The sequence below is a fragment of the Alligator sinensis genome, unplaced genomic scaffold (assembly GCF_000455745.1).
Source record: "Alligator sinensis unplaced genomic scaffold, ASM45574v1 scaffold572_1, whole genome shotgun sequence".
Lineage (NCBI taxonomy): Eukaryota > Metazoa > Chordata > Crocodylia > Alligatoridae > Alligator > Alligator sinensis.
Window position 1 is genome coordinate 567039 of NW_005842288.1, and position 25949 is coordinate 592987.

At 45.7% G+C, this 25949-nt stretch overlaps 1 protein-coding gene across 1 annotated transcript in view; it reads left to right on the plus strand.

The window, feature by feature from the left end:
* Positions 1 to 4521: 4521 nt before the first annotated feature.
* LOC102374576 (vesicle-associated membrane protein 2-like) overlaps positions 4522 to 25949 on the plus strand; it is a 35084-nt gene continuing 13656 nt past the window's right edge. The window contains exons 1-4 of the mRNA XM_006028082.1: positions 4522 to 4547; positions 12380 to 12503; positions 16595 to 16760; positions 25937 to 25949. The exon at positions 25937 to 25949 is cut by the window's right edge and continues 59 nt beyond it. Coding sequence (XP_006028144.1) covers positions 4522 to 4547; positions 12380 to 12503; positions 16595 to 16760; positions 25937 to 25949 — 329 coding nt within the window. The remainder of the gene's footprint in view (positions 4548 to 12379; positions 12504 to 16594; positions 16761 to 25936) is intronic.

Genomic DNA, 25949 nt, shown 5'->3' on the forward strand with positions numbered 1-25949 from the left:
GGCTGCTGCTGCGTGCAAGCTACCCCCCCGCCCCCACGTCCGACTGGCCGGGCGGCACTGGTGCCACCCACAGAGGGGAGCCATTGCAATCGCCCCACCCCCCCAGCCCTGCTCCTGGCAGGTGGTGGCGCTCCATCCCTGCACATCTGTGCATACCCCCTAGCCCTGATTGACACCCCCTGCTCTAGCGTGACCTCACTTCCCCATAATTTGGTGCTGTCTGTGAACTTAGCCAGTCCACTTCTGACACCTGAATCCAGATCACTTATGAATATATTAAAGGGTACTGCTCCAAATACTGAGCTCTGGGGGATGCCACTGGTCACCATGCACCATGTTGATTTGGTTCCATCGACTGTCATTCTCTAGGTCCAACCATGGAGCCATTTCCCCAGGCATTGGCCATAAGGTTGTTGAGGCTACAGTTCCCCAATTTTACCATAAGGACATCATGGGAAACAAACTCAAAGGCTTTTTTGAAATCTAAATATATGACATCAACCTCTTCTCCTTTGTCCAGGTGATGTGTCACCTGGTCATAGAAGAAAATGAGGTTGGTCAGGCAAGACCTACCCACAACAAAGCCATGTTGGCTATCTCTCAGAACGTTGTCTTCCATTAGTGTACAAGGGGGCTCTCTCAGGGCCGGTCTGCCATTGGCACACCCACCTGTTTCTGGGCCAACCGCCCGCCTCCTCACCTGCCATGCCTTGTTGTTTCTTAATTGGTTCTAATAAGGCAGGAGGCTGCCCATTCGTGCCCCGATGCCAAGGGGTGCTAGCTGTGGCTTCGTTCCTCCCCTGCGCCTCAGCCCAAGCCTTGCAGATGGCATCCAGGTGACAATGCTCCCAGCCTACAGTCAGGCCCAGCTTAGCTCTCATTGTTAGGCCTCAGACACACACATTCATACCACCCTCCTCTCACTAGGGCCTCTCACACTCCACCCCCTCTCACAGGGTCTCTTTCATGCATCGACAACTTATACTGCCTTGCTCCCTCTTGGAGCAGGCCCCTTTAGCCATAGGCTTTACCTAGCACACACCTTGGGTGGCAGACGTACCATCTTTTGGGCCTCTCCCATGACCCTCACTGGGGTAGTGGCCAGCTAATTGCCTGACTGGGGCCAAGCTTGCCCTGGCCCCTCCTGGGGCAACTCTATACACATTCACACACACACACACACACTGGGCTCCCAGCCCTCTCGTTTCCCCCTCACTGGGACTCCACACCTCCACCCCCTCTTACTGGGGCCACAGGGCTTCCCTCCCCAGTGATGGCTCAGGTGGCCATAGCCATGCCTGGCCCTATCTGGGTCTTACACTGTCTTTGGGCTCAGGTGGCCACAGCCATACCTGGCCCCCTTGTACCCACAATTTTGTGGGGGCTAGGGGTTAAGGCATCCCAACCTGCCTTTCACCAGGGTGGTAACTAGCCTGGTATTTCCTGGGGGCTCCCATGCCACTAGGACCCCCACCAGGCCACCCATCCCCAGCAGGGTGCAGTTTTAGGTCATGCCCAGGACCAGGAGCCTCCAAACCATCCCCTTAAGCTCCTGCCCTTACCTCCAAGATGTCTCATACAGCCTTTCAGCCAAGCAATGCTGCTGCCTGGTCTGCCAGCACTGAACTGCTCTGTTTATATAGGTGGCCAGAGGTCTAAAATGGTGGCCATAATCAAGCACCTGCTGGATGTTTGGCTCAGCCCTTAAAGTGGTAGGCGCCAACAGTGCCCTGCCACAATTAGCCTGTTCTTAATGGTTTCTTTGATGATTTTTTCCAAGATCTTTCCAGGGATTGTGGTCAAAGTGTTTGTCCTGTAGTTCCCTGGATCTTCCTTCCTTCCTTTCTTGAAGATAGGCACCACTTTGGCCCTCTTCCAACCTTCAGGAACCTTTCCCAAGTGCCATGAGTTCTCAAATATCCTTGCCATTGGTCTTGCTATGATATCAGCCAACTCTTTTAGCACTATTGGGTGCATTCCATCCGGACCAGCTGACTTGTAGATGTGTAGCCTCTCAAGCTGTTCCCTCACAAGATCTTCACCAATTGTAGGCGTATGATGGCCCTTACCCTGGTAGTCCTATGTCCTGTCAGGCAGGGTAAGCCCCTTGGGCTGGTGGAAAACTGACACAATGAATCGTTGAGGAGATTATTTTTTTCCTGGGTGTCAGTTGTCACCTGCCCAATTTGGTTCAGCATGGGTCCAATGTTGCCAAGCTAAGCAAGTACAGGCTGGACAAATTGGCTGTAAGGTGGATAGAAAACTGGCTGGAGCATCGAGCTCAGAGGGTAATAATCAATGGCTTGATGTCTAGTTGGCAGCCAATATCAAGTGAAGTGCCCCAGGGCTCGGTCCTTGGGCCGGTTTTGTTCAATGTCTTCATCAACATTCTGGAAGATGGAATGGATTGCACCCTCAGCAAGTTCACAGATGACACCAAGCTGGGGGAAGTAGTAGATATACTGGAGTGTAGGGCTAGGATTCAGAGTGATCTAGATAAATTGAAGGGTTGGGCCAAAAGGAATCTCATGAGATTCAAGAAGAGCAAGTGCAAAGTCCTGCACTTAGTATGGAGCAATCCCATGCAGCAGTACAGGCTGGGGGCTGACTGGGTGGGCAGCAGCTCTGCAGAAAAGGACCTGGGGGTTACCGTGGACAATAAGCTGAATATGAGCCAGCAGTGTGCCCTTCTTGCCAAGAAGGCTAATGGTATACTGGGAAGCATTCGTAGGTGTGTTGTCAGTAGTTCAAGGGAAGTGATTCTTCCCTTCTCTTTAGCACTGGTGAGGCCACATCTGAAGTACTATGTCTAGTTTTGGGCCTCCCACTACAGAACTGGTGCCCGTTCTTCCCCCCCCCCCCCCCCCACTATTGAAAGTATGTGGACAAATTGGAGAGAGTTCAGGGAAGGGCAACAAAAACGGGTAGGGGCTAGGGAACATGATTTCTGAGGAAAGGCTGGGGGAACTGGGCTTATTTAGTCTGGAGAAGAGAAAACAGCTGGGATTTAATAACAGCCTCAACTACATGAAGGGTTGTCCCATAGAGGATGGAGCTAACCTGTTCTCAGTTGTGACAGATGACAGAACAAAGAGCAATGGTCTCAAGTTGCAGCAAGGGAAGTTTATTTTAGATTTTAGGAAAAACTTTCTCACTAGGGAGTAAAGCACTGAAAGAGGCTACCTAGAAAGGCTGTGGAATATCCATCCTTGGAGGTTTTTAAGACCCAGCTAGACAAAGCTTTGACTGGGATGATCTAGTTGGGGATGGACTAGATCATTCATACCCAAATAGATGGATGATCTACCGCTGCTTGTCCAGAGCAGTGGCCCCTGCTTTGAGAAGGGTGTTGGACTAGATGCCCTCCTGAGGTCACTTCCAACCCTAATTTTCTATGATTCCATGAAAGTGCCTGGAAACTGCCAGTCAGTTGCTGTTATAGCCTTTACCAAAGTATCTGTCTTAGTGTTTGGTAATAATTAGGTCACATCTAAGTGTAGATATATTTTTATTGTGAAAAAGACAATATATTGACTTCCCATCTCTAGAAAATGTACTTTAGTAGACTCACTAATGAGGACTATATGAAGCCTTTTGTAGCCTCCACAGGGTGTGTGTGTGTCAGACAGCTCAAAAGGGTTTGTGCAAACCAGACAGCTTAGTAATATCAGATGCATGAACTTCTTTAATATATTCCTTTATTTGTGCTCAGTTGGAAATTACAATAAAATTTGGGTGCCTCTGAGTCTTTCTTTGTTTTAATTAGTGTCACAGTTCATTTTAACCTTAAAAGTTAAATGGTAAGCTGCTTTAAAAACAAAGTAGAATAGTCAGCTATGTAGGATGAGAAATTTCTTTGTCATGACGTTTAGTTTTAATGTCTACTGATGCAGCGGGCAAACAGAAGAACTGGACAAGTCTGTATCAGGTAGAATCATTGTACCAAATCAATAGTATAGTCTTTAAAGGTTTTCAGTTAGGTTGCTCCCACACATGCACAGAGCCAAAGTCTGTTGCTAGTTAGTGCATTTGTACTTGTGTTGATGACTGCAACATTTGGCACTCTACACAGCATCTACATATTCAAGGAAAGATCTGCAACTTGGTAGAATGCTTTAAAGTAAATGGAAAACTATATCACATATATGGAGATGATGTCATGTAATGCATGTATTTACCATAAACTTTTGACAGCCTCTTTTGCCTTAATCCATCACTATTCGTATTGACTCCAACTTTCCAACCCCTCAGGAGTGTCAAGCAGTCTCCATTTTTTTTAAATCAACAACCTGCCGAATAAATGTTTGCTCCTTCACTCTCTGAAATTTAGACTTCCCTCCTCAAAGTATCAGTCTAGCCCAAGATCTGGGATAGATAATGTTCATCCCTTTATTAATACAGGCAGTCCTCAGACTTATGCAATTGGTTCCTGAAAACTCTCTCTTAAGTTGGAACATCATAAGTCGAAACCAATTTTTCCCGTAGGAACAGTGTTATAAATGGGGGATTGGTTGCTTTACGATGATCAATACAACTGCTTCCAGCTGGTAAGTCTGGTGTGGTGGAAGGAGAGGGGGAAGGGAAGGGGTGTGGGGGGCAGTTCAGTACCTCCGCCATGAGGGAGGGACTGGGGCTAGGGCTGGGACTGGGGCTGGGACAAGAGCTGCCCAGCTGGGGCTGGATGGGTGCAGGACTGAGCTGTAGCTCATCAGGGGGGCATGGGGAAGGAGAGGGCAGTGGCTCCTGCAACTGCATGCTGCTTGCCTGGTAGCTCATCTGGCGGTCCTTGTTGCTGCTCCCGCTGCTTGTCCAGGGGGATATGGGGGGGACAAGTGCCCCTGGATCTGCATGGGGCAGGGCTGGGGCTGCCCCGGGCTATGCTCTGGGTGGGCGGTGGGGGCTATGCCCTTCTTCTACTTGCCCAGCCAGGGAGGGGCAGACACAGGGCTGAGTCACTGTGCTGCCTCCAGACAAGTAGCGCACAGTGGTGGGAGCTGTCCCACCCACCCTGCATCCCCTGGATGAGCCGCAGATTCATCCCATGCCTGCCCTCCCTGGCTGGGAAAGCAGCAGAAGGGCATGGGTGGGGGGGGTGTGCCTCCAGATTGGGGTGGGGTGGGCAGTGGAGTAGGGGTATGGGGGGCTGCAGCCACCCAAAAATTCAGCGTTGGTCCTGCCACCTGTCTGGAGCGCAGCCTGGTGCAGCCCCAGCCCCGCCCACCCCACCTTGCACAGATCTAGGGGAACATGCCCCACCATACCTTCCTGGACAAGCAGCAGGAGCAGCTGCAGGAACCACCAGATGAGCAGCGCACAGTGGTGGGAGCTGCCTCCCTTTCCATCCCTGTGCCCCCTCGCTGAACCACAGCTCAGTCCTGCACCCACCCAGCCCTGGCTGGGCAGCACCAGCCCCAGTCCTCCCTCGCCATGGTGGGTGTTGATCTGCCCCCCGCCACACCCCTTCCCTCCCCCCTCTCCTTCCACCGCTCTAGATTTACCAGCTGGATGCAGCTGTTTCGAAAAGTTGAAACCCACATCAGAATGTCGAAACAGGGTGTCAATTTATAAATGCTGTAAGTGGTGTTCATTGTAACTTGAAATGTTGTAAGTCAAGGACTGCCTATACTTAAAAATGTAACTCATTTAAAACTTGACAGTTTAGGGGCTGAAATGGGAATTGCATCCCGCATGCCCTTAATTTGGATTCACTGCTCACTGCTAGTTCTAGAACAGGGGCAGGCAAAGTTCAGCCCACAGGCCAGATTGGGCCTGCAGTAGACTCCATTTCCTAGCAGCGCCTTGCCCACATCACTGTGGCTGGTTTCCATGGAGACTCCAGAAGTGGCGGTGCTGTAACAGCGTGGGATCAGGGTTTCAATGGAAAGTAGTGCCCGCAGCACTGTCAGGGTGCAAAGCTGGGCAGGGAGCTGCTCTAGGACTGGGATCTTGTGGTGGTGACATCATGGTCTGGAGCCAAGGCAGAGATGTGATCCATTGCCTGCACACCTAGGGCAGGGGCATGCAAGAAATGGATTGTAGTTCTGCCCCAGCTCTGGACTATGCTGTCACCACTGCAAAATCTCAGCCCCAACCCTGGAGCAGCTCCCCACTCAGCTGTGTGCCCTGCCAGTGCTGCTGGGGCCAGTCTCCATGGAAACCCCAACCCTGCACTGTCATGGTGCCACCACCACTGGGATCTGTTCATGAGTAAACTGCTCCTGGATCTAATGAATGTGTGCACACATGGGCCTTATGAACTTAAGTAGTTTACTCACAAGTAAATGCTCTGGGGCAACAAACTGCTCTTTCTTCCTGGGGCCCTGCAATGGGCCCCTGCCAACATCAGAGGACGCTCTAGGCTCCCCCTGGGTCCTAGCTCAGGGTCTGGCAGGGAGCACTGGGCCAGTAGACAGCTGTCTCCTGGACAGGGCTGGGTCATTGCTCCCTGCCCCCGGTGGGCTTCCTGCTGTTGGGCCAGGGACAATGTCTCCCTGCCTGGGCAGCAGGAAGCTCCCAGCTCTGGCTCCATGATTGGGGCAGGGGTCATAGAAAGAGCTTCAGGGGAGGGGCAGGTCCCATTCCCCTGCCCCGATTCATCAGTGGGGCAGCTAGCAGCAAGTCCCCAGCTGGCAGGGTTCCCTGGCTATTAGCTTCCCCACAGGCAAATTGGGGCAGGGGGCTGGGACCTGCCCCACCCATGCAGCTAGGGAACAGGCTGGAGAGCTTGTTCCCTGCTTAGCTCTGTGATTACAGAGCTGGGTAGGGAACAGGTTCCCCAGCCCCTGCCAGCAGGGAGCTCCCAGCACTGGCTTCACACTCATGGGGCCAGTGCTGGGAAATCCTTGTTGCCCAGTGCCAGCTCTGTGACAGCTGTCGCAAAGCTGGCACTGGGTAATAAGGATCTCTTAGTCCCCCACTCTCCTATCATGATGATGAAGTGGGGGCTGGGAGCTAAGGATCTCCCATCTCCAATGCCCTGATCATGATTTCAGAGCCAGATGCCTTGGAGCTACCTGCTGCTAGGGCAGGTGGATATAGTTCCCATCTGGGCTCTGGTGGTGGAGCCTGACCTGGCAGCGGGCAGTTCCCAGGAGCAAGGAGCAATCTCCTGCCCCCTGGTGGCCAGCTGATTGGGAGCAGATTTGTTCCTGGTCAGGCGTTTATATGAATGCTACTGCACAGTTAGTAGTCACAAGTAAGTTTTCTACTTGCATTTACAGATAGCAAATTTACTCAGCATTAGCAAGTTTCACTGTGCAGTAAGCATGTGCATATGTAGACTCACATGCTTACTGCACAGTAAACTGCACTACCTCACAGTAAAGCATCCTGTGTAAATGCACCCACTGAGGACAAATCAGAATCATGGCAGATCAACAGAGAGTGGAGGACAAGCCTCTAAGGCACTGATTCTATTTGCTCCCAATCCCACAAAACTTTCCTGGAAGACTCAGTGGGCACATTTATGTCACAACCCAAGGGTGTGATTTTTGTTTTTGTGTGCGCTTTGGCACCACTGAATTATTTTCCCGCCAATTCGTAGCTTTCTTTGCAGTGTGCATGTCTTCTTTGCAGCTAAGAAATGCTCGTTGCAAAGAGTTCCCGCCATTTGTATTCTAATTCGAGCCCCATTATTGGCTTGCATGAAATTATTCACACGTGGCGGCTAGCGATTGGCTTGCTAGCCATATAAAAAGCTTGAGTGGTTTCCGCCCAAGTTGGAGAACTCTGAGGAGAACCCCCACAAGGGAGGACTCCACGAACACCAGGAGGAGGAGACTTCACGTCTTGTGAAGATCTCTAAGCGCTGCGGAGCCTATCGGACCCAGCGCATTTCAAGCAGGCAACAGAGGTCTGATCAGCCTCTAGCCTCTCCCCGTCGCCGTTCACAATCCTCGACGTATCCCTCTCCCTGCGCGCAAAAGGACCCACAGAGCCTAGCAAACTTCGTGTGAGTGAGTGAATAAAAGGATCCATGGAGCCTAGCAAACTTCGTGAGAGAGACCCGAGCTTGTCGTAGTCCTCAAATGAGGATTTAATCGGAGCTGTGCCTGGGAAACTGTCCAGCCTACACCGCGACCATCTTCGGTGTAAGTAAACAATCTTGAATCAACCATTACGCGTCCGTGCCTAATTCTAGCGTGTCGCCCGTTCTCTCCGATCCAGCGTGCCCGGGCTGCTGGCCACAGCCCGCGCGGAGCGAAAAAGGGCCCGGATCGCTCCCGGCCCGCACGTGGCGACATGGATGGGATCGGGAGTAGGCCCGCACAATTTACACATGCAATTAATGCACCTGAATTAATGCACAGTAAATTCAGGCACATTATACCATTCCCGGTGCATGTGATTAGTCTAATGCATAGTAAAGCACATGTGTAGATGTGCCCAGTTTGTATCAGGATTGCTTCAAAGGCTCACACAACAACAGTCTGTTTCTCTGCACCAAAATATTTCAGAAGGTAGGAACCAACCCCCAAAAAGACAACATAGGACTTCCTTTTGATGGTTTTGCCTGTTTCAGGTACCACATGTCAGACTCTATGCATGTAAAACTACACTGACTGTCAAACAGAAGAACTATTTACAAAGCAGCTGCAGTTATAGTTAGAAGCAAAGCCAGACTGACATACAGACTGATCACCTGGTACCTTCTCAGAATTCTTCCCTTCTGCCAATACGTGTTTCTTTGTACAAGTTACTTGCAGGTTTCCACACTGATCTCTGATGAATTTTTCTCCTCTTGAGATTCTTTGATCTCAGCTGGATTAAAAGACCTTGTGATCCTGAGACTTATGCCCAAACCCCTATGCAGATTGGAAGAAACAAACTGAGCTGCTGTGACAGATAATTACACTGTCAGGTGGGAGGCAAATTGGCTTAAGGGTTGCACCCAGAGAGTGGTGGTGGATGGGTTGGTATTGATCTGGAAAGATGTGGGCAGTGGGGTCCCCCAAGGCTCAGTCCTTGGACCTGTGCTATTCAATGTCTTCATCAGCGACTTGGATGAGGGCATGGAGAGCACTCTGTCCAAATTCACAGATGACATGAAATTATGGGGTAAAGTTAAAACACTAGTGGGAAGGGATTGAATCCAGGCAGACCTGGACAGATTGGAAAAGTGGACAGAAAAGAATAGGATGCAGTTTAACAAAGACAAGTGCAAAGTTCTGCATCTAGGGAGAAGGAATCACCAACACACCTATAGGCTAGGGGATGACCTTCTCAGCAGCACAGCATCAGAAAGGGATCTCAGAGTCAGTTGGCTCCAAGATGAAGTTGGCAGTGTGGCAAAGTAATCAGTAAAGCTAACCACACTCTATCATGCATTAGCAGCTGCATCACAAACAGGTCCAGGGAGGTGATACTTCCCCTGTATGTGGCATTGGTCAGGCCACAGTTGGAGTACGGTGTCCAGTTCTGGGCACCGCACTTCAAGAGGGATGTGGACAACATTGAGAGAATCCAGAGGAGGGCCATTTGTATGGTTAGGGGCCTGCAGGTAAGACCCTACAAGGAGAGGCTGAGGGACCTAGATCTCTTCAGCCTCCACAGGAGAAGGCTGAGAGGGGATCTTGTGGCCATTTATAAATTCATCAGGGGGTGGCGGCCAGCAAGAAATTGGAGATGCTCTGTTTACCAGGACACCCCTTAGAATAACCAGAAACAATGGCCACAAATTGACAGAGAGCAGATTTAGGTTGAATATCAGGAAGAACTTCTTTACAGTAAGGGTTGCAAGAATCTGGAATGGGCTTCCAGGGGAGGTGGTGCTGTCCCCTACCTTGAGGGTCTTTGAGAGGAGCTGGTCATCTGACCCCAGCACTCTTTACTGTCCAGGGCAGGGGGTCAGACTCGATGATCTATTGAGGTCTGTTTCAACCCTAACAACTATGAAACAAAGGAGCCTTTAAAATACTGGGCAGAAAAGATGATAAGGACTCAGTGCTAAACTTTGTACCCTGTCAATTTGAGATGTAGGATAGTGGTAGGAAATTGCAGCTGTGTGTAGTTTGTCAACACATCCCACTAGGCTAATCAATGGAGAATACATATCCTTTATAGGCTGCACCCAAATAACCAAAGCAGGTGGCTAGTTTAAATAATTCTTCCTGCTGCAAATTATTATTCTGTAAAACCATAGATTGTAACCATACATAGCAAGGGGGTAGCTGCAGTTTTTTTAACGTGGTACATGGGGTAGTATGACTCTTCTCCATATAAATTGCCTATTTGCATAATGGGAAAGAGGATATTTTCTTCTGAAGCCAGGATAAAGTTTCATAATTTCAAGTTGGTCAGGCCAGAACATACTTCCAGAACGCAAATCCTGTGAAGTATGGTGTTTGAATTAGGTGTAGAAGACAGTCCAGATTCTGATCTTTGTTGGAGCAGTGACTATCCAGAGTATACTGACCAACTTCATTGGAGTTGCTTTGGTAAGAATGAGATTGGCCTTCTGTGTTTATAGTACATGATGTGAAGTCCTCAAAGCAAGTATGAGTTTTGGTATAACTCAACCCAATTCCTTTTGATTAGAGCTTCATAGAGGGTTAGCATCAGGAAAGCAGTTTAGTAGGCAGCACCAATATCAGTCAATAGTGTAACATGTGGGGCACCAGCTCTAGGCACCGATTCATAGGGGGGCACCAGGATGCAGCCCCCATAGAGCTTATGCCACCACAGCAGCCCATTTTGGGGGAATTTGCACTGTAGCAGCAGCAGCCCATGCCACTGCCTCCACCACAGAAGCCTGTGGGTGAGGAGGTAAGTGCTCACATCTCCACCCTCTCACCTGCACTGCTCAGGGCACTGAAATTTTAAGCTATGTCTCTGATCTCAGTAAATGAACAGTGGCTAAATGGCTGCTTTTTGAGGATCTCTTGGACATGACAAAAAGGTGTGAAATCAAGAATTTCATGTGACTTGAGTAAAGTTAAGAAATCGGTACCTCTCTCTAAAATGCAAGTCACTGTGGCAGGCTTTTAATGGGGACATAATTCCAGTAATGTTAATCAGGCCCTGGTGATGTAAAAGGTGTGATTCAGAGAGACACTGTGTTCCCTCAGTCTGTCACTGTGGGGGAGGCATTGGAAATGCATGAGTGGGATTTGTGATTTTTTTTTTTGTATTTTTTTTTCTAGTTCAAACATGCAGGGATTTCCTCTTCAGTTAAAGGGAAAATTGTATTTCCCTTGCAGGAGAAATTGACTGGGGACCCTTAAGAAAATGAGTCAGGTTTCAAGCGGGGGCATGAGGAATGGCTGTTGGAAGTCATTAGGACCTGTCAGGCCAACAGGATGAGTTGTCTGCTTAAATTCAGTCACCAAGACAGATTGGATCTGTCATAGCATTTTAAGGACATTTTTTAAAAAGTACACTGAACAAGATTGAACCTTGTTTTATGTCTAACAAAAAGATTAACAATAGGAGATCTGGGTTTTAGCCCATGGTCTTGAGGAAATTATTTGAGCTAGGTCCATTGTCCTAGGTAAGCACCTGTTTGTCACTAATGGCCAGGACATGGTGGCCAATACTTCTGTGGGTCTCAACTCTACAATCCCCATCCCAGATTTCCTCCCCACTTCTTTCTCTTATTTGTCACCTTTCCTAGTAGACCTCTTTTCTTGGTCCTCTTCTAATCTCTGTCCCCAAAGGAGAAGCCAGACTGACTGGAAGGCTGCACCCCACTTTGCTTATGCCTTTACCTATTCAGGCAAGCAGTTACAGTAGGGAAGTGGTTATGAAACTATTTCCTATCCCTAATCCTCCATCTCTTGTAACTGGCCATGCTGCAGTTTTCTGAATGTTTCAGTATTCCTCACCTTCCTTTTGGAGAATGCCCTTTGAATTGCAGGCCAAGCACATAATAAAAATGAATTGCACAGAGGCTAACTGGACTGATTGATAACATGCTCTTATGGTGTCCCATGAACTTTTTGAAAAGCATTTTATGCTCCACAGTCATATAGGTAAGCATAATAGATAATTTAGGGCCCTGTTTAGTACTGTTTGCTGCAGTGAGGTGCCTGTTGATTAAGATAGACTTATCTTAATAAGAAATATTTAAAAGCAGGGAGAGGGAGGACAGAAAAAGAAAGCAGGGAACTGAATGGCCTGATATTTTGATTTGGTTTCCTAAATTCAGGGATTCGGATTATATTTGGGCCTTTACGTACTTGCCTATATACAGACTTAAGTACCTAATTTTGGACATGTGTACTTGAAAATGGAACTCTAATTGATAATATATGGAGAGATGGAGAATTCAGTTGAAAAGTTGTCTGTACCCGTATCTAAGCATTTGATTGTTAATCAAAATGAAACTGTGAAGTTATGAAATATCGGGCATGCTCAGTTAATGTCTCTGCTTCTGATTTAGGTCAGCTCCAGCTCCCACTCAAGGTACTGGAGGTACCACCAATCTTGGGGCAGGAGGGCCTCCTTCCACTGCCAATGTGACAAGCAACAGAAGGCTTCAGCAGACGCAAGCACAGGTGGATGAGGTAAATGGTTTTTGACTTACTACACAAAACAGGAGCAAAAATAGGATGTTTTTAAGATTATAAAAGAAATGTACATGCCTAGCTAATGATCCTACAGCCCAAATGCACTTGAAGTCAGGTCTGTGGAATGGGATTTACAAGAGATCTAACTTTAAATAGACCAATTGGAAAAGGGTATTACTTGGAGTACCAAGACCTATACACCTGCAAGGCTGGAATAGCTTTACTTATAAATAAAAACTTTAATTTATTTATTATTAAAAAGAAAATCCACAGTCAAAGGAAGAACACAGATCATCAGTGGCAAAGAATCCTAAACTACTTTTGAATTATTAGACCAAGTGCCAGCATGGGCTCTTTGCCAAGATAATGATTCCCTTTAACTGCCTTAGTCATAATGCCAGCATCTATCTACAACCATATTCACTGGATTAGTGAAATGATTACTAATCCTGGGTGCAGCTCATTAAGTGTCACCCATCACTAATTGCAGGGTTTAATCCTGAATGAGCTGCTGACTGGATGGCCAGTCATTTAGTGCAGTTTTTGTGTGTTGTTAAATGCTGAACATTGTTTTCCTGAAGCACTTTATTAACTACTTTATTAATTCTACATTTAAGAGACAAGGGACTACAAGGTGAATAGGACTGTTTTTTACCACCTTGAGATCTTTACATCTGGGTTAGCATTAAATGCTCCAAAAATATCCATTAATTTCATTAGGAACCACTGGGGATACTTACCTCGACTCCAGACGGTCAAAGACTGGGGATAACCCTTGAATTCACATTGCAAAAATAGGCAAAACATTTAGGGAAAGCTTAGACTTCTTTTTGATTTAGATTAATTAGATTAATTAAATTAGATTAGATTAATTTAAAAATAAATTTGAAAGTTTCTCTCTCTCAGTACTTTCTTTGGCCTTGATCTGTGGTCTTTCTGAATGCTTCTCTTCTGACATTTGAAGCAGATCAAAACAGTATCCACCTGCAGAAAAGTTTATGTCCAGTTCTCTTGTCCTTTACAGTACTTGTGTTGAACAGCAACATTACTTTTGTGCAATGATTCCTGATTTCCACTGTGGAAAGTAAGAGGAGATTCAGACTTGTTATGTCTCAGTTTCTACCAGGATCCTGTCTCTGAGCCAAATGATAAAGTTAACTTCTCTGGATATATTGCCTCAGGAGGGTGCTGTGAGCCAGAGGCAAAGCTATTACATGATCAGAGGCAAAGCCATAGCCCCAAGAGGATGAACTGTAATACTTGCATAAATGACTATTTTATTGCTTTAAAGGAACAACTCAAACAAATGAATGGGCTTCTAGAAGCAGATCAATGGACACGACTGAATTTCAAATGCAGCTCTGAACTTTCATTGCTTGAGACACTCTTTTTAGTTCTAGTTTAACTCAGACCTATAGGAGTCCAGTTTATAATGAGGAGGAATTTGAGTGGAGATGTAACATTTTTCATCTTATTGTCAGGGAAGTCACTACCTGGTGAGCTTTATAAGAGGACAGTAGGGCAACATAATTCCAAGGGTATTGAGATGGTAGGTGGCATATGGGACGTGCGGGTACATTTCTGTGCTCTATTCAGGACTAAGAGGGATAGAATTTGGGCCAGCTAAAAATATGGCCTATTATACATCACTTTTCTTGCTCTCTGACTGCCATCTCTTCCTAGTTTTGTTTCAATGTGTCTTGTGGTAAAGTATCCTTTAGGTGGCACCAAACACCTGCACTTCAGAAATATAACAAACATTACAGTAGTCCTACAGCTACTGTTTGACTAGTGCCATTCTGTTTAAAAATTAGTCTTAAAACAGGAATAAAATGTATTTGCAAGTGAGGGTGAAACTCTGGCCTCACTGAAGTCAATAGGAATATTGTCATTTACTTCACTGGGGTTAAGGTTTCATCCCCCGTATTCAAATTCTGCTTCCCCTGAATACAATGGAAAGATGTTCTCATGAAGAACCATTATCTTGTTGTTTTTCCCTCTGATATACTAAATACAAACTAAAGCTGCCTTTTTGGAATAATATACAGTAGTTTATTCACCAAAAATTGCAGTTTCCAGGTGACAGAAACTAATCATCAAATAAAGGTGACTAGGTTTGGGTAGGGGGAAGCTTTTGTTTCAACATTTTTAAGTGGAAAAGAAATTGCATTTGGAAAACTTTTAGAGACACCAAATTTAGCTAAATATATTTTTAGAACATTTAAGAATTAAATATAAATGTAATGAAAACAGAACATTTTGTTTCAGGTTAGACAAACCATTTCATTTAACCTGAGATGGAATTATAAAGTTGGGTGGTGAGGTAGATGACGGAGAGGGAGACCTTATTTAATTTAGTTTTTGCTTTTTTTCCAGCAAGAAAACTAAAGCATTTCCATTACTATTCATGGTATAGATTTTTTGGTTGAAACGGACAAACATCTATGTTATTCTCATAGCTTTAGTTATAACTAGTTAAGCATGTAGTTCCATTCCTGTGGTGTTTTTAAAGATTATTTCACTTCTTAATTTCACTTCACTGTTTCCTGGCTGTGTGCGCCACTACTATTTTTTCTTGCTGATTATGCTGCTGTTGAATAGATTAAATTAGATGAAGTGCAAGTGATGTAGACTGCAGTATCAACAGAGTATAAGGAATTGCAGACCAGCACCCATCTTCACTGTTGGCCTAAGTGGCCACAACCTTTTCAGTATCAACAACTGATGTGCCTGCTTAAGATATTGACAAATTTGCACTGGGATTTTTGTCCTGGAGCATCAGTTTGTTTAAAAGGTTTTTAAAAAGGATATTTTTGTTGAAGCAAAGTAAATATATTAAATCTGTATAAAATATGTAATTCCTGGGCCTTTCCCAGTATTTTCTATATGTCTCTCCCACCTGTGAACTTTTGGGTATCAGGCCAAGGACTAGGGACAAAAATTACACATAAATCAGTATAAGTGAGTGGAAACCAGTTCATATCTGTGACACAACAGAAGTTTAATGCACACAAACTGCTTTCAAGATGGCCAAAACCAGTTTAAGATAAACCCAGATGGAGGTAGTATTAGACTTAACTGATTTAGGTTAAATCAGTTTATTGAACTTCTGTCCCAGATCCCCTCCAGATTCAAGTTAACTCCCAGTCCCCCAGTATCCCAGGATGCTTTGCACCTCCTCTGCAAACCCCTTCCCCCCTCGCAGGGTGGGCAGGCTCGCCTTGGCTCAAGCTGTCTGCTCCAGCCAAGCAGGGAGGCGTGCTCTAATGTGCCCGCCAGCTTCTAGCCTGGGCCACTTCAGGCATGTGGCTGCATTTCTGGAATCAAAAGTGAATGTCTGTTCACTTGCTTATTGGTTCAATATACCCAGCTTAGACTAACCTGTGAAAATTAAATCTATTTAGCCTTGGGTTTTTTGACTGTCTGTACTTAGCCATGGTGAAATGAACAAAAATAAGTTTATCTAGACAAAACTCCTCTCCTTGAATGGACTACAACTGGGTGGTGTGTGTGTGTTTTGTTGGGGGTGGGGGGTGGTGGTGCTGAAAGGTTAATACACTCTCCCTTCTGTAAATGTGTGTAGTTCCTCTCAAATTAACCAATCAAATAGACTTGATATAGATTTCTAAGATATGGCAACTATGTTAAATCTACCCTGAAAATAGGAGCGTTGTCTTCTTTGCCTAAGTAGCACTACCAGTTGGCACATAGTACATATATACAGGTAAGTGCTCAGAAATGTGTACCTAGACCAGTCTTCAGCAACAGTAATAAGGAAACTAAATGGGCTAAAGGGAAAAAAAAACCCTTAATGGTGGAAATAATTATAGCACATACATTTTAATATCCTAGCATTGTATAGCTGTTAAACCTGGACACAGCATTGTTCCATGCACTTTGTACTTAGATCTCCCAGGATATGCTAACAGTGCCTATTTATACAAGCATTGTCTGTATAGCAGCAACCCATCACTTACTATGAAATCAAAGGGTCATTTTCATCATGATGTAGTATTTTGGCATGGTGACTACACTCTGATCTTCAGCCTTACCATGTTTGGAGTTTAACTTTGGAACTGTCTTTTTAGGTGGTCGACATCATGCGAGTGAATGTGGACAAGGTTATAGAAAGAGACCAAAAGCTGTCACAGCTTGACAATATGGCAGATGCATTACAAGCTGGTGCCTCACAGTTTGAAACCAGTGCAGCCAAACTGAAGAGAAAATACTGGTGGAAAAACTGCAAGGTAAAGAGTATGGGTATCTTTAGTTAAGTCTAATACCTTACTTTTCACTCTGGTTTAAGCAGCCCATTTTACAGTATGTTGTCTTTCAGTTACCTTTTCTTATATGCTGAAAAGACAGCTATTTTACTCTTTAAACTTACAGGATAACATTTGTGAGCTATATTAAATAGAGATGGACTTAAATCTCCTCTTGGGACTAGAAAACCATAGTTCTTTGGGGTGGTTGCAATCTGGAGCAGAGTATAAGCTTTTGTTCTTTTCAGAAGCAAGGCGTGGCTAGAATATAAGAACTTCAGGAGAACATGTAAAAAATCCTGCACTAAACAGTCATGGAATAAGCTCTCTTCAGAGAGAGTTTTCTTCCAACTTTTCCCCACAGCAATTAGAAGTTACCTTCCATCACAAGAGCATGAGGAAAATATCTCTTCCAGTCTTGTTGGAAGAGGTATTTATTTATTATTTAATATTCATTATCTTGGGTAGAGCTAAATTTGCTGACTGCTGTGCGATTGCTGCCTGGGTCTGACAGTAACCCTAACAAAGGGGTGAGTCATCCCAGGCCCAGGTATAAAAGGAGACCCCCCCAGGTGACCAGGGAGCCTGTGACTAGGAAGCCAGTGAACAGGGACTGCAAACAGGGGAAGCAGCTTATAGGCCAGTTCCTAGGCCAGTTTGTGGGTAGTAGCATAGCGTCTTACCATACAATGGTGGGGACGTGTTGTACCCTGTGGCTTCCTGCCTTGGCCCCAACTGGTGCTCCCTTCCCTTGTACCACTGAAACCTCCAACCGGATGGAATCCATGGTTCCGGCCTCCACCCAGATGGAGCCCCTGGCAAAGGGCTACGGGGGCTGCCTGGCATGGCTGACAGCAACTGGTAATGGGAGCATGGTCAATGAGGGGTACGCTCCTTAGTGGGGTCCTTGGAGTCCCAGGTGACTGTGGGGTATACCTGTGGGGTATGCTCCTTACTGAGGTCCCTGGAGTCCCAAGTGATTGAGCTCCAGGCCCAGGTAGACAGACTTCATGCCATCAGGGCCCACGAGCAGGAGATTGATGACTACTACAGTCAGACTCTTCTCCTGAAGAATGAAGAAGAAGAGAAGAAGATAGAGGAGAAGGTGGCCAACAAGAAGGCTGGCTGAAAAAACTCACCCAAAACTACCTGGAAGACAGTTATCTCAAGCTCTAGGACATGCAGGGATAGGGCTGCCCCTCTCCTAGCACTGCACAACAGGTATGCTCCCCTCACCATGCATGAGGAGGCTCTGATGGAGACACCAGAGGAGGAGGTGGATAGTCAGTGAACTGCCACCCCCAAGAGGAGATGCAGGGTGGTGATGGTGGGGGACTCCTTCCTGCGGGGTACCGGGGGACCCATCTGCTTTCTGGAACCCCTAGCCCTTGAGGTCTTCTGCCTCCCTGGGGCCCATATCTGGGATGTTGCAGAGAGGATCCCTAGGCTCATCCAGCCCTCTGACCACTACCCCATGCTCCTCATCCACGTGACACAGCCAGAAGTAATCTGGACCGGGTCATGAGTAACTGCAAGATTCTGGGGGCTGGGATCAAGGGTCAGGGGTGCAGGTAGTCTTTTCATCTGTGCTCCCGGTTGTGGGTCATAGACCATGGATGCATCAAAGAAATGAACCAACAACTCTGGTGGTGGTGTTCCCAAGAGGGCTTTGGTTTCTTTGACCACGGTGCACACTTCAGGAAGAGAGGACTGCTGGAAAGGGATGGCACACAAGAAAGCTCCAAAGTTGGGGACACTAGGAGAGACACTCTTGCAAGAGCTGAGGGAATGGTTCTCCCTCAGCATGACAGGAAATGGAGGGTCTCAATTGGAGGACTTGGGTGCCTGTACGCTAATGCCAGGAGCATGGGGAACATGCAGGAGGAGCTAGTCCTCCTACTCTCCAGTGGGCATTACAATCTAGTAGGGATTACAGAGACCTGGTGGGACTCCTCACATGACTGGAACATAGCCATAGAGAGCTACACCCTGCATAGAAGGGACTGAGTAGGGAAGAAAGGTGGAGGGGCAGCTCTCTATGTGAGGGAGCAGTACACCTCCTTGGAGGCTGACATCAGCTCCAAAGAAGAGCCACTTGAAACCCTCTGGGTCAAACTACTGGGGGGGAGGAGGGGGCAGTGAGAGAAACCTAACTGTAGGTGTATACTGCAGGCCACCAAACCAGGAGAAGGAGCTCAATCTGGAGTTCTCTTGAGAACTGGCAGAGGCCATGCATGCATGGGACATGGTCATCATGAGCGACTTCAATTGCCCAGACATCTCTTGCGGGGGGAACACTTGGCTAAGTCAAATTGGTCACATTGCTTCCTGTCCTGTACCGAAGAGCTCTACCTGACTCGGGAAGTGCATGGACTGACCAGAGGTAATGCTCTCCTAGACTTGGTCTTGGCCAAAGGAGATGATCTGGTGAGCAGCTTGAATATAGAAGGTAGCCTGAGTGACAGTAACCACAAAACCATCATGTTCACTGGCCATTACAAGGCACGCAAATCAGATAGCAGGGTTGAAGTTTTGGACTTCAAAAAAGTGAATTTCAACAGACTCAGGGCAATAGTAGGGGAAGCGTTGCAGGACCAGGGACTGAAGGTGAAAGGAGTGCATGAAGAGTGGTTGTTCCTCAAGGACATGATCCTTGAAACCCAAAAGAACTCCATTCCCATGTGAAGGAAAGGTAGCAGAAGGGCTTAACGTGGTCCTCTTGGAAAAAAAAAGAGAGAGGCATACAAACAATGGAAGCTTGGGACAGTTTCCAAGGAGGATTATACAACAACGGCCCTCACTTGTAGGCAGCAGATTAGAAAAGCTAAGGTGATAACTGAAAACTAGCAACAGAAATCAAGAAAGATAAGAAGTCCTTCTTTAGGTATGTTAGGGAACAGGAGGAAAGCAAATGGAAGTGTGGGGCTATTGCCTAACAACTCAGGACAGATGGTTACCGACATTTAGGAGAAAACTGAACTCCTGAATGACTACTTTGCTTTGGTATTTCACCGGACTGAGGGGAAAATCATGCTAGGTAAGATTCAGAATGGGCATGGTGAGAATGACGACCTTCCTACTGTTGACATTGAGCTGGTGCACGATCAGTTACAAAAGTTAGACATTTATAAGTCAGTAAGACCAGATGAACTTCATCTGAGAGTGCTGAAGGAGCTGGTTGAAGTCATTGTGGACCTCTGGCAAAACTCTTCCAAAATGCGTGGCGCTTGGGGGAGATCCCTGAAGACTGGAAGAGGGAAGATGTTGTGCCCATCTTCAAGAAGGGAAGGAAAGATAACCTAGGCAACTGTAGGCCAATTAGCCTAACTTCTATCCCAGGGAAAATCCTGGAAAAATTCATCAAGAAGTATATGTGCGATATGCTTGTAGAAGGTAAGATTCTGAATGACAGCCAGCATGGTTCACCGTGGGCAGGTCCTGTCTTACCTAGCTCATCTCCTACAACCAGGTAACTTGCCACCTGGATAAGAGAGAGAATGCTGACACTACATACCTAGACTTCCAAAAGACCTTTGATCTGGTATCCCATGATGTTCTCACAGAAAAATTAGAGGATTGCAGGCTTAATTGCTCTACAGTTAGGGAGGTAGGAAGTTGGCTGTGGGGTAGGACCCAGAGAGTTCCAATGAATGGATCTGTGTCATCCTGGTGAGAAGTGGCCAGTGATTGTCCCTTGGGGGTCTGTGCTTGATCCAGTGCTTTTCAATATCTTTATCAATTATTTGGATGTAAATAGCCAAGTTCATGGCCATTTAGAGCTCAATGGCCAAGTTTGTGGATGACATCGAGTTATGGGGGAGCATGGTCATGCTTGAAGACAGGCTGCAGATACAAGTGGACCTAGACAGGCTAGCGAGTTGGGCAGGTCAGAACCAGATGAAGGTCAATATTGAGAAGTATAAAATGCTCCATCTGGGGACAAACAATCCTCAACATACTTGCATGCTCAGTGGTGCCAAACTGACTAGTACCATGACTAAAAAGGACCTAGGGGTAATAATAGACCATAGTATGAATATGAGCTGTCAGTGCAATGCTGTAGCCAGCAGGAAAAACAATACTCTGGCTTGCATCAACCAATGCATTTCAAGCAAAACCAAGGGAGTGATTCTTCCACATTACTCAGCATTGGTGAGACCGCAGCTGGAGTACTGCATCCAGTTCTGGGTGCCACACTTCAACAAGGATGTGGAAAAGTTTGAGAGCGTCCAGAGAAGAGCCACCCATATGATCAGAGACTTGCAAGGCAAGCCATATGAGGAAAGGCTGAGGGACTTGGGTCTCTTCAGCCTAAAAAAATAAAGGCTGAGAGGGGACTTGGTAGCAGCTTACTGCTACATCAAGGGTTCAGTGAACAACTGTTCACCAGGACACCCTTAGGGAAAACCAGGCGTAATGGCCACAAACTCCTGGAAGACTATTTCAGGCTTAACACTAGGAAAAACTTCTTCCTGGTCAGGGTGTCCAGACTATGGAATAAACTCCCTCCAGTGGCAGTGCAATCGCCTACCCTGGAAATTTCAAGAGAAGACTGGATAGGTCACCTCGCTGGAGTCACCTGAACCCTGTTGTCTTTTCTGCCTAGTGCCAGGGGGCTGGATCTGATGATCTTGCAAGGTACCTTCCAACACCCTTACAATCTATGAATTTTGGATTTCACAAAATCTTTAAGATGTCTTGTAAAAAACAAAAGTGATGGGTTTCACAATAGCTTTGAAAATTTTGCAAGGCTTTCCCACCTCAGCCTAAACCTCAGCCTCAGCCCTCTCATTCAAACCAAATATTTTTCCAAGGAAAAGGTTTAATTTAAAAATCTAAATGGGAAAGTGTGTTATACAAATTGTGTAAATGACTACAGCATACCAAAATCCAGTTCTAACATAATAAAAACACATTTGAGGTCATCTTCAAAGTCACTGTCAATGTAGCAGATAAGAAGAACTGGGTGCAAGGAGCTTCTCTACTTGTGGGAATTATTTGCCTCTTCCTTGGTGAAGAAAAAAGCTGCCAGGCAGGGCATTCTTAGGCCACCATGGGAAATAAAAGAAGAGTCTCTCTAGCTGGGGAAAGTTCTAGCCAATATCTTTCTTCCTATCTCCTCAACAGACTTGCCCTCTCCCTCTTCATTCCTTTCTATTTTCAACCTGCCACTCTGGACCCTGCCAGCCCTCCTGCTTAATTTTCCCACACAAGACATTTGGTCACATGTTTCCCCAAGGCAGCCATCAAATCAGATGTCCAGCCTCATTTCCCTCTCCCTGCATGACAAGTGATGCTGTTGACAGTTCACTTCCTTCCCAAAGTACACCACATGTTTCCAGGACAGGGTCCCACAACTACTCCTCACTTGCCTCTTCATTGGCTGCCTTATGGATTATGATGCTAAGATTATGCTCAGAAAAACATAGTGCACTGATATTGGCTAGCAAAAATGTGTCCTCTGGCCCCTCCTTCCTGTTCCCTAGTGATTTTTCACTTGGCCCCATATCTGATTATGGGAATCTTCAGATCCAGAGAGCTCTGGGACCAGTGAACAAGACCTCAGCTCTGCTCTGTCCATGGCCCATAATTCTTCCCTGCTTCTCCTGAAGACAAAGTAGAGAAAAGAAAAACTTTGGTCCTCTTCTAGCTTTTAAATGCTGAAAAGGAGTGGGGTAGCTGTGCTGGTCTAAGGACATAGACAGACAAGGTTCTTTGGGTAGATGTGATTGTCACAACCCAGTTAATCAGTGCCCATGCCACTAGCAAGAGATACCATTCAGACCATCCTCATTTTGCACACAGTAGTCAACTAAGGGTTAAAAGAAATCCTTGCCAGAAACTCCTGAAACAAAATCCTGGCAGAGAGCTGTAAGTAATTGGTCAGCTGAAATAAAATCCGAGCGAAAACTGTATATAATTGGTCAAGAAACAAGCTTAGGCCCCTCGCACGTAACCTCATACGTAACAGACAGGAAACCTAACCCACTACCTTGCAACCTGATAGCACAAAGAACTGATGCTTTGCCAAAAATTAAAGATTCCACTTAGCAGCCCATCATTGGATACCTCTGTTAGTTATCTCTGTCTATAAATAGTTTAGCAGCTTCTGCCCAAGGCGGAGAACTCTGGGGAAATCTCTGAGGAGAAACCTGAGCCCATCACCAGAGTGACTTAGTGGACTGATCAACTACTAATGACTCCCCGTCATCGTAAATCTTGACATAGTAAAGCCCTGCAGGCATGATAGCTCGTTCCGGCGCCACGTCCGTCATTGCTGAACTGTAACCCGAACCTGTACGCTTGACTATAATCAAAGCAACTGTAACGGAACAAAGGCTCAGCCTGAGTCGCATGTCACTATCTGGGCGACGTAAGTAAACAATCTCCTGTAACCAACATGCGTCTGTGCCTGGTTAATTTCACTCCATCCATTAATTACCTGCCTGTCAAGGAGAAAGTTTTACTGCTCCGGTGAGAGTCAGGATGCAGCTGCCGGCGGCTGCTCTGATTCTCGACAATGATATCTTTTATTAGATCAACTAAATAGTTGAAAAAATTGTTCTTCACAAGAATTCAGGCACAAATGCCTTCTTCAGGCAAAGGGAGAGTCTGGTGGAGTTTTGTGTGCTCTCCTGGGTAGAATAAAAGCAAATATGCAAAATGTGGGTTTATGAAAATGCAGTTGTGTGGCAGTGAGGGTCAGAGGGAAAGGGAGACAATAGGTGTGAGACAGGTAGGTGGGATGGGAAGGGGGGAATGTAAACTTGGTGATAGAACGTAGCTATGTAAAATGTAGAGAGGTTACCTGGGGTTATCAGATGGCAGGCAGGTTGTAATGTGCCATAAATCCATTGTCTATATTTAGTCTATGATGAGATGTATTACATTGCTGGAAGTGCAGGTGTAAGATCCAGGAATAGTGATGGTTCTGTTGTGGGATGTAGTGATTGTGGGAATGCTAGAGATGTGTTGGCAGATTTTAAAAGTTGTGTCCTGGCATGGTCTGAAGCTATTCGGTGTGCTTTGGGCCATAGGCCATTGGATCCAGACCATAGATTGTTTGTTTAAAGGCTAGGATGGGTGATTCTGGAAAGATCTCTTTAAGAATTGGGCCACCTTCTAGTATGGGTTGTAACTGTTTGAGGATTTTCCATATAGGTTCTAGGGGAAGGATTGTATGCCATAACTAATGGCATGTGTTTCATGAGGATTTTCTTTTTGTACTGCAGCAGTTCTTCATGTGGTATCCAGGTGGCTCTTTCAGAAGTATAATCTATCTCTCTGGAGGAGTGTTCTTGTTGGGCGAAAGCCCTTTTGAGATTTGCAAGGTGATGATTGCAGGTATTTTCCTCAGTGCAGATTTGGTGGTATTGGAGGGCTTGGTTATATATTACAGCTTTCTTGGTGTGTTAAGGGTGATTGCTGATTCTGTGTAGATATGTATGGTGTTTCATGGGTTTCTTGTGTATGAAGGCTTGTATTTTACTATTCTGGATATTGATCCATAATGTCTAAAAAGGCAATGTTAGTGCTGGAGTATTCCAGAGATAGTCTGATGGAGGGGTGATGGTTATTGAATTTGTGATGGAAATCAATCAGAGACTGCAGGTTTTCCGTCCAAATTATGAAGATGTCATCTATATACATTTAGGTATAGCATGGGTTTGATGGTGCAGTTCTTGAGGAATTCTTTTTCCAGGTGGGTCATAAAAAGGTTGGCATATTGTTGGGCTATTTTGGTGCCCATAGCTGTGCCTATTGTCTAGAGGAAGTGTTGGTTATTGAAACTGAAGTTGTGTGTGAGGATGAAGTGTATAAGTTCAGTAATATCTTTAGATCTGTACTCTAAGTTGCAAACTTGCTCTTGTAGATATGTGAGGCAGGCTTGGATGCCATCATGGTGTGGGATGTTGGTATATAAGCTAGTAACATCCATGATGCCTAGGAGGGTGTTACTGGGAAGGTGGTCTATGTTTTTAAGTTTTCATAGAAAGTCTGTTGCGTCTTGGACAAAACTTGGTCTTTGGGTGGCAAGAGGTTTTAGGATGGATTCGACAAAACTTGATATTTCCTCAGTTAGGGTTCCATGGTTGGATATTATAGATCTGCCTGGGTTTCCTTGTTTGTAGATTTTAGGGAGCATGTAAAAACCTGGATTGAATAGTGGGGGGATCAAGCTTTGTAGTTTTTCTTGTAGTTCAGATGGAAATGATGTGATAGTGGTTTTGAGTTTTAAGGTGAAAATGGGACTTGGATCTTCCTCTAGTTTTTTGTAGTAGGTCGTGTCAGAGCTGTCTGTTGGCTTCTTTTATGTAGTGTTCATGGTTAAGGATAACTATAGTTACCCCTCTTTATCTGCTGGTTTTATTACTATTTGGTGTTTGGATCTTAAGAGGTTCTCTTGCCCTTCTCTCTGAGAGGGAGAGGTTGTTATGGTGGTGCTTGTTGTTGATTATTTTGTTGTTCATTCTTTCCCTGAAGCAGTCAATATAGCGGTCAAGGTTTGAATTTCATCCACTGTGAGGTTTCCAATCTGATGGCAAGGGGGTTGTTTGGGGCTTTTTGGTGTTAATATTTTCCTCTATGTTGTCACAAGAGGCAGTGTTGATGAAAGTAGATTCATTTTGGTCGTGGAAATATTGCTCAAGACGGAGATGTTGGAAAAATTCTTCTAGTTTTCCATATTGTAATATCTTAGGTTATTTTTCTGGACAGAAATTAAGGCTTTTAGAGAGGCCTTTAGAAAGGGAGTGGGACATAAGTAAAATCTACCATTAGGGCTGACACCTCTCTGATAGAGGGCGGTACCAAGGTGACTCTTTCTTCCTTTCACATGTGTTCAGAGTATGATAGGGCCCTTTTTGTACAGGAAAAAGTGATGTTTTGTTTCAATTATGTTAAGGCAATAAAGTTTAATATGACTGAAGAGCCCAACCAAAGCTACCTGAGCAATAGGCTGCACCGTGAGCTCCGACATAAGCACCTAACACAACTTTGAGGGTCTTAGTTTGCATCTTAATAAGTGTTCTCTGTCCATGTGAATGAGTTCCAGGAAATGGTGCCTATAAGAGTGATTATAGTGTGTTTGTACGAGAATTAAAAACATTAAGCTACAGTATACAATCCACATTATGACACAATGTAAGTTACTTTTACTGTGTGAAGACCTGATTTCTTT